This window comes from Amia ocellicauda, chromosome 5 (genome assembly GCF_036373705.1).
Source record: "Amia ocellicauda isolate fAmiCal2 chromosome 5, fAmiCal2.hap1, whole genome shotgun sequence".
Lineage (NCBI taxonomy): Eukaryota > Metazoa > Chordata > Actinopteri > Amiiformes > Amiidae > Amia > Amia ocellicauda.
This window is the reverse complement of record NC_089854.1, coordinates 19,878,396-19,890,638: the sequence shown is the minus strand read 5'-3', so window position 1 is coordinate 19,890,638 and position 12,243 is coordinate 19,878,396. Positions and strand designations below refer to the sequence as shown.

Genomic DNA, 12,243 nt, shown 5'->3' with positions numbered 1-12,243 from the left:
CCTGGAGGTGTATGTATGTGAGGGGAGGGAGATAGAGGAAGTGTGAACTGATAAACTCTTGCTGAGCCATGCCTGTGTGTCGCCCCCCCGCAGCGCTGGGCAGACCCCGCGGAAGATGCGCCACCTGTACAACAGCGAGCTGCTGGATGTGTACTGCTCCCAGTGCTGCAAGAAGGTCAACCTGCTCAACGACCTGGAGGCGCGGCTCAAGAACCTGAAGGCCAACAGGTGAGGCACACCTAGACATACCTCTACGGAGCTGGGCTCACCTGAACTCTTTTATAGACACCTGGGGCCAGTTGCACAAAAGGTCTTAAATGCGTTTAAGATCATTTTGAAGGTCTTAGACTTAAATTTAAGCCCAACATAAATAGGCCTGTTGTACAAAACAAAATAAAATCAGTTTGGTCTGAAATGAAAGTCATTTGTTAAGCCTACCCTACACCAGGCTTAAATGGAGAACCCTGGAAAGGACCTTGATCTTCTCTTGCTCCTCCCGATAGAGGGCGGAGAGACTCAGTTTGACCCGGGCCACCTCCTCAGCTAGGTCGAAGCCTCTGAGCTGTAAAAGACTTTAGATGGGAATATCTCGCCCGCCTCTCACGAGCTTTCCGTTTCCCCAGCTGAATGAAGTAGCCCTTGGTTCTTTTCTTCACCATCTCCCACCACTCTATGGGAGAATCAAAAAGGTCCTTCAGGGTCCTCCACTCCTCGAGGCGTCTGCTAAAGGTCTTAATAACACGAGGGTCATCGAGCAGGGAGGTGTTGAGCTTCCAGACCCCAGGCCCCGACTCCCGTGTGCTCGGGATGAGCACCTCTGTCGTCAGGAGCCTGTGGTCTGAAAAGAAGACCGCCTCCGAAGACATGGCGGTCCTCTCCAGTGGCTTACTGAGGAGGACGAGATCTATCCTGGAGAAGGAGGAGCCAGAAGAACTCACCCAGGTGAACAAGGGGACCAGGTCCCGACCTGCGTCGCAGAGTTCAAAGTCCTCCACGAACGCAGCGAGGTCCCTGCTGGATCTATCGTTGCGGGGCTTACTCCGGTCTACATCCCTCAGAGCACAGTTGAAATCACCTGAAATGATAACTGGCAAGGTGCCGATCAGGAGCGGGCGTAGCTGAGGGAGAAAGAGGACTCTCTCTCTCTGGCTGGTGGGGGCATAGACATTGACCAGCCTCAATACAGCCCCCTTGTATTTAAAATCGAGGCTGGCCAGTCTGCCCGCCTCTATAACCTTAAATGTTTTTGCTGTTATGAAGGGGTTTTTCAGGAGTACGGCAATCCCGTCCGCTCGGGACACATTGGACCCCGACCAGAAGGATTCTCCTAGGGTCCAAGTGTCCCGGAGATCTTTATATTCTTTTTGGAACGGGATGCCGCACTCCTGCAAACAAATAATATCCGCCTTCATTCCAGCCAGAGAGTTTAAAACATCGGTCCTCTTTTTCACCTCAGCAATGCTCCTCACATTTATTGAAATAATAGTTAATGCCATAATGGCTGTGAGGGCAATTACCCGCTCCGTAACAATCATGTAAAGAAACCTTTCTCTTCCCCACTCCTCTCTTCTCCCTCACCTAGCTTAGCGCTAGCACCCATCATTTCAATCATTTGCCTCACCGCTTGATCCTCCTTGATCCTCTAGGAAGACTATGGGGGGGGCTCGGCTCCCGCCACCCGGTAAGGCTGGCAAAACTCCACTGGGCTCAGGGCCCGTGGTGCTGGAGGTTCCTTTGAGGCCGAGGCCCGACGAACAGATGGCAGGGCAGAGGCTTTATGTACAACTGGGGAGAAAACTGTGTAGACCCCGCTAGTTGTTCTTTTAACTAATGGTGGGGGAGGGGGTGGTCTCTCCCTTCCCGGCTGTCTGCCGCCGCAGGCCTCCTCCCCCAGCGCCAGTGACCTTGCCATTACTTCACTGATATCTTTCTGGGAAAGGACACTGGCGCCGACTCTCGTCTCCTGAGGACCTGCGGCTCTCCCACTACTGCCGGGAGGGCATACCTGACCCCTCCCCTGGGAGAGTCTCAGTTGTGGGGCAGGAGGAATGTTATTTCTAGGGGCCTCTCATCCACCAGGCTGCCCACTCGGGGCAGTGGAGAAGGCCCACTGCTCTCCTCTCCGGAGTCAGAGTGGGGCGTGTAGAAATTAGAGGGAGAGGTCTCTGCAGCGGGGGAGGAGCCGGCAGGGGGGGGAGAATCTGCAGAATGGATCCTTTTTTTTCATCATACCCCCCCTACCCATGCTCCTCTTCTCTGCCCTCCTCCTCTTCCCCGCTACCACTGTCCACTCTCCCTCTGCCTCCACTTCTGACCCAGAGTCAGAGAGGGAGCCTATGAGGCTCCTGAGGATTGTTTCCTCTCTACCCCCATCTTGGGGTATCACCTTTGGAGGAGCCTCCACTTGATTTTCTCTCTCTCCACCACCCCCGAGGGCCCGCGCCCTATTTGCATAGGAGGAGGGACAATTCCTGAAGAGATGCCCTCCCCCACCGCACAGGTTGCAGGCCCTCTCCTGCTTGCAGGCCCTGGTCTGATGTTCTCCGCCGCAGACCTTGCACTTGACAACAGTACAGGCTGCGGCTAAATGACCCAGGGCCCCGCAGTTCCTACATAATTTGGGCATGCCATGGTAGAAGACAAGCCCCCTATTTGCTCCTAATACCACGGTGCTCGGCAGATGGCGTACTCCGCCGATGGCGGCCACTTCCACCTGCAGACGCACCTGCCACCGCCGAGCACCGGTCCAGACCCCATCCTCATCATTAACTCTCCTGCTTTCAGACAAGATCTCACAGTGTCTCCTCAGCCATACTTCTACGTCATACTCTGCCACTGCTTCATTATAGAACTGAATAGTTACTATTTTGATCTCTCTATCTGTCAGGGCGTCGACCACAAAGTCACTCAGGGGCATACTGTCTTTTTTTTCCCTATACAAAATCCAAAAACTCTCCAGCACTTGAGGGTTCTTAAAGCTCACCTCAAACACGTCCCTAGGTCCAGGCAGTTTAACCACACAGTTCAGCTCAGAAGGGGCAAAGCCCAGGCCCCTCTGCAGCACGGACCTGCTGAACTCCAGCCGGGTGAGGGCCGCGGTCTCGGCTCCAGCCTCACGGCTGAAGCGCACCGCATTATGGCGCCTCACACCGGCGGTTCGCTGGGCCATGCTGCGCTTTCCTACCTGGGAGAAGGGTCGGGAGGCTCTCAATCCGGAGGTCGGGGCAAGTCCACCTGGCTGGGGAGCAGCTTCCACCTCCGGGGCTCTTGCAGGGAGCGGGCCTTGCGGGGAGAAGTCCGGGCCCTGGCTGCAGGAGGCCTCCCTCAGGGACGTTGCCGATCGGCCTGGTCGGTCCCTGGAATCCGAGGCCTCTCCTGGATCCTGGCTGGTGACGTCAGCAGGGAGCAGTCCTGGTCAGGCCGGGCTCCGGGTAGATGGTCGGCCGGGCTTCTGGATGGGACCCACTCCGTGAGGAGTCCGCCGACTCCTCTGGCTAGGTCCCCTGTCGCTCCCGGTCCGTCCCAATCTCCACTCGCCTCGGCCTCCGGACCGCTCCAAGGACCCAGGACTCTGCAGCTCTGTCAACCGGCACCTCCCCGTCTCGTCTGGTCTGGCCTGATGGATCAGCTCCCTGCAAGGAAAAAAGAAAGACTGTCAAATACAGCTCAAAGCCCCCTGCTGGACAAAGGTTTCTCTCACTATTGGAGGGAAACCCGAGTCCAAGATGCTATTATATTATAAATAATGACAAATGAACCCCCGGGTCGTTACAGTATTAACAACCCAGCGATGGACTAGCGTCCCGTCCTGGGTGTATTCCTGCCTTGCGCCCTATGCCTGCCGGGATCGGCTCCGGCTTCCCCGCGACCCTCACCAGGATAAGCGGATGGATGGATGCAGAAGCAGAAATATCACGGGGGAGATGGGGCATAGGCAGCAGGACCCACCGCAACTAGGGGCCCCGCAAGGGGATCCACGTTCCACTAGATATATATACAATTATATACCAAAGCACAAATATTATTTATCAGTAAAATAATTCAATATATATATAACATTATAAGTTATACTATATGATTACATAAATTCCTGGCACTAATCTGAGCTGTTTGTTGCTTATTTTATAAAGTATTGAAATATAGCAATGTACAGAGTCTGTCATTATACCCGCTTAAGGGGCCCCTTTGCCTGGGACTTGCAACTGCGCTTCCAGTGTATCTTTACACTGCGCTGTCACTGCCCGCTCGCCGGCGGGTCTTATTTTTAAACTAGCCAGTAGAAAAGAGAAGGCACTTCAGTATGCAGAGCACATCTGCTTCCCATTGGTTGTCGCCGAACTCCGTCACTGTGCGCTCGCTGCTAATTTGCATAAAGTTGCACATGCTCAGCTCTGCCCTGTCGCCGTCGCCGGGAGATTTTGTGTCCGAGCGGATCCGCCCGCTGTCGCCGGGATGCGGCTCTCATTGGCGTTTTATATATATAAAAAACATGTCACATCTCTGCAGCGGCCTACCTGGAGGACCCGCAGTTGTAGGCTTTATAGAGGGGTGGTGGGGCCCACAAGAGCGCCCCGCCCCTCTCTGCTAACAACCATATAACAACTAACAACTCTTCATAACTACAATAATCATTTTCTCCTTCCCCTTTTAACTCAAATTACCATTTTTAACTTTTACATTTTGATTTCTAGATCAAGTTTTCCCCTTAACAACAATAGATTTCCCTTCTGAAGTTCCAACACTTCAACGTAAAGGTCCTCTCTTTGAACCTAGTTTTTCTTTTTCTAGTTTGAATGGGGCCGACATCTTTAGAATCTGCAATTAAATAAGTAAATGTCCTGTTATGTAGTCGGTAAGACAGCTGAAAAATAAGCAATATATATTAATAATTGTAACTATACAAATAGGCCCATGTTAAGAATAGTATTTGTGTTAAACACCACTCAAAAACAATACGCATATTATGTGATGTAGTTATATTTTAAATATAAAAAGTATTTAAACTATTATGTCACATGATGTAGCACACTTAGGTTTGCAGAAACGGTCACAGTAACTAGAGGGTTAATAAAAGCAAAAGCAGGAAGTGTTCGCCCCCATCAACGTGCTTATTAAACATAGACGTCAGCGAGTAGTGTGTATAAACCTGTGCTTTCTTTGTGCTTTTATACCGAGGTAAAAACAACTTACAGAGTACACTGTCGCTTTTAAGAAACCCTGCTGCAATTGCACAGAATCGTCAGGGTGGCACGGCGTGGTTTCCGTGCTCATTTCTATAAAAATGTAGTATACAGTTTCTATTATTGAATGTACTGTATTTAAACTTAAGTAAAACTAAGTACTTTTAAAATGAATTTAAAATTACATGTACAGTGCGCACTATGGCGGGGTTAATGGCATTTATGTTTTGTGTTATTTCATTTAAGGCTTTATTTTTGTCTGCATTTTACCCCAGAATTACCCGTTTTCTTAATTTAGCTGCACTGTGTCTGAAGGAACGGCGCTCCCCCCCACCGCTGCCACTTCTGTTTAAGAGGTTACGAGCAATAAATACAATCGGTGCAAAGTACCATGAGCTCTCATCCTAATGCACCGAGCTGACCCCAGGCAGATCAAATCAGGGGGAGGGGGCATGAGCACAGAAGAAGTGACAGTAATAGAGAGAGAGAGGGAGAGGGAGAGAGAGGCGACTGACCCATGTTGTGTTTGTTTTACAGCCCCAACAGGAAGATAACCAGCACGGCCTTTGGCAGGTACGTGACTCTGCTCTTTTCTTTTTTATTGTTGGTTTATCTGTAGCCGGCACACGGCAGGTCTGGGTCTGTCGATTATTAACGCCCTGCGTGGTGCTCATGCGCTGGACCCTGAGCCGGCATCTCCTCCTCTGGAGTCACAGCTGGTGGGTCGGAGTCTGAGTGGCCGCCGGGCCGCAGGCGGCGCTGTGGTGGCTCTGAGACAGAGGAGAGCTGGGTAAAATCCCCAGTGGTGCCGCGGGAGTTCCTGCGGAGACACCCACACACCACTGTAGGTCCGTGATTGGGGGGTGGAGCACCACAAATGAAATAATAATAATGATAATAATAATAATTCCTTCCTCATGGCTCTCCTCTCCCCCCCACAGGCAGCTCTTTCACAACAGTAACTTCAGCAGCAGTAATGGCAGCACTGAGGACCTGTTCCGTGACAGCATTGACTCCTGCGACAATGACATCACTGAGAAGGTAAGCGGGGGGGCGTGATGATGTCACACATAGGGGAAGGTTGTGAGAGATCTGATGCCAGATCCAGTCATTCTCAGTGTACAAAACTCCCGGTGGGTCCCTGTGGGTCTCTGTGCGTCTCTGTGCGTCCCTGTGGGTCTCGGTGGGTCTCTGTGGGTCTCTGTGCGTCTCTGTGTATCTCTGTGCGTGATGGCTCCTCTCTGTGTCTGTCTGTCTGTCTGTCAGTGTTTCTGATGGCTCATCTCTGTGTCCCTCAGGTGAGTTACCTAGAGAAGAAGGTGACAGAGCTGGAGAACGACAGCCTCATGAGCGGAGACCTGAAGTCCAAACTGAAGCAGGAGAACACACAGCTGGTCCACAGGTACCACGGCCTTTGCACTTGTGTGTTCAGTACCTGCAGGGGCGTCGAGGTGAGGGGACGGCAAGCCCCTCCTGCAACCGCACATGCAACGTAACGTGTGTGTGAGCGCGCAATGGATGTCTTTAATCTGCATGTGCTCCTTTATTACAATTTGTATTTTACTTGAGTGTTGAAGTGTGTGTGTATTTCACCTGCGTGTTGACGTGTGTGTTTGTGTGCGCAGGGTCCACGAGCTGGAGGAGCAGATGAAGGACCAGGAGGCGCGGGCCGAGCAGACACTGGAGGAGGAGCTGCGGCGCCACCGAGAAGCCTACAGCAAGATGGAGAGAGAGAAGAGCACGGAGATCGAGCTGCTCAGCAACAGGTACAGCACTGAACAGCACAACACAGCACAGCACTCTGCAAAGTGTAAAGTAAAGTGGGACTACAGAAATATTCACCACTAAACAACACAGCACAACACAGCACAGCACTCTGCAAAGTGTAAAGTAAAGTGGGACTACAGAAATATTCACCACTAAACAACACAGCACAACACAGCACAGCACTCTGCTCTAGGCTGCAGCGCGGTCACAGGGTCCCTGTGTCAGTCTCTGTCTCTGTCTCCCGTCAGGGTGCAGCAGCTGGAGGAGGAGAACGGCGAGATGACCGTCAACGTGTCCCGGTTAAAGTCACAGTCGGAGAAGCTGGACGAGGTGAGCTGTCCCCCCGCCCTGCCATCATACAGTTCACACATCCCCCAGCCTCGGTGCCCTGGCTGTGGGGGGTCTGCTCTGGGGTGACACGCCCCTGTGGACCCCGTCCCCCTTCCTTGCCTCAACCCTCTGAGGCTGTGGGGCTGCATGCACCACGGTGAGAAACAGGCCATTGCTCCTGTGAACCAGCACTGACGTGTCTCTGTCTCTCGCCGTGTGTGTGTGTGTGTGCATGTGTGTGTACGTGTGCGTGTGTGTGTGAGTGCAGGAGCGGCAGCGGATGACCGACAAGCTGGAGGACACCAGTCTGCGGCTGAAGGACGAGATGGACCTGTACCGCAAGATGATGGACAAGCTGAGACAGAACCGGCACGAGTTCCAGAAGGAGAGAGAGGCCATGCAGGAGGTCAGCACCCCCCCTTGTACTGTCTCTCTGTCTCGGTCTCTGTCTCTGTCTCCGTCTGCCTGTCTCTCTCTCTCTCTGTCTCTATATCTCTCTCTCTCTGTCTCTGTATCTCTCTCTCTCTCTCTCACTGTTTGTCTGCCTGTCTCTCCCTCTGCCTGAATAGAGCAGGTTGTGTGGAGTCTCTTGTTGTTGTCTGTGTGTGACCCCTCTGCCCGCTCTGCCCCGCAGCTGATCGAGGACCTGCGGAAGGAGCTGGAGCACCTGCAGCTGTTCAAGCTGGAGACGGAGCGGCCAGGCCGGGGAAGGAGCTCCTCGTCTAGCCTGTCCGAGTTCAACGCCAGGACCCGCGAGATGGAGCTCGAGCATGAGGTCAAGAGACTCAAACAGGTGGGGCAGCAGCGGCACACTCTCAGACACTCAGACACTCTCACACTGACACTGACACTGACACTCACACAGACACACACATGGACACAGGCACATACACTCACACCGACACAGACACTGACTGGGAGGTGTGGGCGTGTGCCGGGGGCTGGTGTGGTTGGCGCTGCACTGGCAGACCGGGAGGCCCACAGCACTGCCTTACCGCCCTGCTGCCCGCAGGCACACACCAGCCTGGCAGGACTGCCCTCCCGCCAGCAGCGCCCTGAGGAAAACGCACAACCCGTCGCCAAAACATCCAGTCAAGCAGCAGGAATTGGTGAAACGACAGCATCACGGCGGTCGCGATGCGAAGGCATGTCTGTGTCGTCAGCTGTGGAGAAAAGGGAGACGGAATCGCTTCGAAAAGCATCAGGAAAGAAACGGCTGACCCTCAGACTATCTCTTTTGAAGGTTTTTATTTCTCTAGGAGCAGTAAAGAATAAACTCCTGTGAAGAACTCTCTACCCACTGAAGGAAACCGGGCCGGGGGACAGACCCACAGTGGTGTGCAGTACGATGAACACGCAAACGCATACACGCACAATAGAGTCCGTTCTCACGCTTTGTAGATTGGTCATTGTGAGAAATGTACTTATATTTTTATTTAATTTTTGACCTGTTATCTGCCCTGGGCCAGAAGAGGGTGCTGGAGCTTACACCCCTTCTTTCTTTTTCTTTCTTTTTCTTTTTCTTTCTTTCTTTCTTTCTTTCTTTCTTTCTTTCTTTCTTTCTTACTTTCTTTCCCCGTGTTGCTCTTGTTGTATTTGCTCAGAAGTTAATTTCCCAGGACGTCCCCTCTGAGCTCCACCAGCTGCTCCACTCTGGGCTGCTGCTGCTGCCCAGTCTGCTGGTAAACCCTCTTTACTGTCAATCTGAACCCATTAAAATCACTAACAACAGCACAGCGCCCCCCAGCCCAGCGCCGCTGGCCAGCGCCCCCACCGGGAGGAGGTGGAGGCTGGAGACCCCTAACCGCATCTCATTCGTTTTAGAGTAGAGTCCCGTCCCTCTGCACAGCGGCTTCCTAAATAACACTTCATCTGTCTCTCCGGGGTGGGGGGCTGTCATTCTGTCATCTCTGCCCTCATACACACGCACACACCTGCACGCACAGCCCCCTTCCTGCTCTCTCACGGGCCCTTCGTGCAGCATCACCCCCCCCTCACCACCACCCTGTCCCATGCGTCCGTCCGTCTGTCCCGCCTTCCTCCTGTCACTGAAGGTTCTTCTCTCTCCCCCCTTAGGAGAACCAGAAGCTGCGAGACCAGAATGACGACCTAAATGGCCAGATCCTCAGCCTCAGTCTCTACGAGGCCAAGAACCTCTTCGCCACCCAGACCAAGGCCCAGTCTCTGGCTGCGGAGATCGACAACGCGTCCCGGGATGAGGTGAGTGCTCGGGGAGGCAGGCCGTGGTCACGCTGAGTGTGTGTGTGATATGTATTGTGTGACTGTTGTGTGTGATGTCTTGTGGAGTGTGTAATGTAATTTGATGTAATGTGGAGTGTGTGATGTCATGTGGACTGTGTGATGTCATGTGATATAATTTGGAATGTGTGATGTCATGTGGAGTGTGTGATATTATGTGGAGCGTGATGTCATGTAGAGTATCTGATGTCATGTGAGGTAATACATGTGTTCTGTGCTCCAGCTGATGGAGGCTCTGAAGGAACAGGAGGAGATTAATAACCGGCTGCGGCAGTACATGGACAAGATCATCCTGGCCATCCTGGACCACAACCCCTCCATCCTGGAGATCAAACAATGAGCGCTTCCCATCTGCCCCGCCCGGCTCAAAGCAGACCACGCTTCCTGCGGCCCAGGGGCCACTGAAAATCAAGCCCTTTTGTGTTTACAAGGAGTCCCGGTGCTTCACTGCACTCATCTGTGAATCACCAGAAGATGTGGATATCTCTCATGCACTTTTTCACATTTTCTATTTTGGTTCTAAGTGTTGTTAATTTTATTCTGTTTTACTTGTCGTTGCCACTGCTGTAGCGTAGCGTACATAGTCCGACAAACACACACAGGGAAAAGGCATTGTGTCTGGAAAAACGTTTTAAATACAGAGGGGATTCTTTTGCTGTTGTTGCTGTTCTTACACATATAAAAGGAGTGTGTGTGTGTTTGTATATAAACTACATCTGGGTATGTAGTTACGCTCCCCTGCAGGAATGTAGGAGAGATGCAGTAACACACAAAGAGGCCATGTCGCTGTGCGAGTGGATGGGGGGGGCCCTGTGGAGAGAGACAGCAGGTGTTAAAGAGACATGCAAGTGCGTCAGAGAGGCAAGGGGGAAGTGAGTGCTGAGGGCCGGTGTGTGACCGCTGTGCGGAGCTTCATTCTCCCCGGCCTCAGGCCCAGGCGGCTACCAGGTTGTGGGGGGATGGAGCGGCGCCAAGGGCAGCAGACTCCGATGGAGGGATAGGTGAGGGGAGGATGGACTGCCCCCCCATTGAGCACCAGGTGTGAGTGGGTGGAGGGAGGACAGGTTGGGCCATGTTGTGTTGAGGGAGGAGTCAGTTGTGCTGGGGGAGGAGAGGGAGCTGAGAGTGACAGGCAGAAGCCCTGGGTGTCTATGTTGAACTGTGAGACCCACACAATCCTGCACAACTGCCATACTTATAGAGCACGCACATGCAATAAGACACTCATACACACACACACACACACACCCATACAAGTACACACATACGCACACACAAACCATTGCCTGTACACTCACTCACACACACACTGGCGGCCGGGCCGGGCAGGTCTCATCTCGGGGGGGCTTCACTAAAGCACAGAGACCCCCAGCATCACAGCTAGTGTGAGAATCCAAATCTATGAGAAACTGTAGCTTCTGATTGTATAGCATTGTATTGTATTGTCTCGCATTGTGTTGCATTTTAGTGTCATGGCATCTCAAGATTCAGGAAGGCCTGCCGGGCCGCAGAGGCAGCGGTGGGCATTGTGGTGCCTGCAGACGCACCTTAAACTACTGAGAGAGGAAAATGAATGTTACACACCCAGCTGGGGTTCAGACACGTCTCTGCGGACGTTGTTCAGCCGACATGCAAACATGCAAAAACATGAATGTTCTGTTTGTAAAATCGGTTATTGTGAATGTAAAATTACAAAAAATAACATATTTATATACATATGTGTGTGTGTGTGTGTGTGTGTGTGTGTGTGTGTGTGTATATATGTGTGTGTGTGTATCTACAGAAATATACACATATATGTATACAGTATATAGTTACTCTGCCAGTGCTTGTCTGGGAAGATTGTGTTTTGTTTTGAAAGCGAAGCTATAGGATGCAGAAGTTGTTTATTTTTTCATACAGAGATACTAACGAAGGGGGAGGGATGCTGGGAAGGTGTAATTAGCTTGTTCTCACTGAGGCTGTGCCACTCAATGACTGTGCTTTGTGTGTTCAGTACTGTAAATCCATGACAGAGGCGAGTGAGAGAGAGAGAGAGAGAGAGAGAAAGGGTGGGGAGAAGAGAAGCAGAGAGAAAGAGGGGGAGTCTGTCTCCTGTTGTCTCTTAGATGGTTTGAACAGCCATACAGTGCAAACTGGAATAATAATAATAATAATAATAATAATAATAATAAATAATCCCAAACCTGAGATCAGAGCCATGCTGTCCTGTCAGATGACCCAGAAGCCAGGCAACGCTGCGCCCCAGTGTTTGGGGCTGATACGTGTTGTGACCCGGTGACACTGCCAGGAGAAATAACCTGCAGAAACGTGTCTGCCTGTGCCTGTGGGCTGTGAGTCACACATCCACACTCTCTCTCTCTCGGCTGCCAGAGGAATCATCCTACTGTAACAATGTCAGGAGAAATAGTGACATTTGTATCAATAGTTTTCAGAAGAACAATGATGGCGAGAGCTGGGTGCGTTTATTGACCTATTGGGTGATACATACCCAACAAATATAATAATAATAATAATAATAATAATAATAATAATAATAATAATAATGATAATGATAATAATGATAATAATAATAAATGTTATTTGACACTGTAAAAGTCATGAATGTATCATGTTGCATTTCACAGCACCTGGTCCCGAGTGTTGAGTTTCCTGTAGGAACGCCAGTGTTAATACAAGAGAGACAGACTGTGTTGCTCTAGAAGTG

At 51.5% G+C, this 12,243-nt stretch overlaps 1 protein-coding gene across 2 annotated transcripts; it reads left to right on the top strand.

Annotated features, from left to right (window-relative positions):
- Nucleotides 1-78: 78 nt before the first annotated feature.
- Nucleotides 79-11,895, top strand: LOC136749690 (rab11 family-interacting protein 4A). Of its 2 annotated transcripts, none has more exons than XM_066704175.1 (10): nucleotides 79-228; nucleotides 5,718-5,753; nucleotides 6,122-6,221; nucleotides 6,479-6,582; nucleotides 6,806-6,946; nucleotides 7,196-7,277; nucleotides 7,546-7,683; nucleotides 7,912-8,070; nucleotides 9,354-9,497; nucleotides 9,760-11,895. In XM_066704175.1, the coding sequence occupies exons 1-10, from the start codon at nucleotides 116-118 to the stop codon at nucleotides 9,874-9,876; spliced, it is 1,134 nt and encodes a 377-aa protein (XP_066560272.1). In that variant the 5' UTR covers nucleotides 79-115; the 3' UTR covers nucleotides 9,877-11,895. The 2 variants fall into 2 exon arrangements, with proteins under 2 accessions (XP_066560272.1, XP_066560273.1); XM_066704176.1 differs by lacking the exons at nucleotides 79-228; nucleotides 5,718-5,753 and adding exons at nucleotides 5,791-6,028; nucleotides 8,882-8,959.
- Nucleotides 11,896-12,243: the final 348 nt, after the last annotated feature.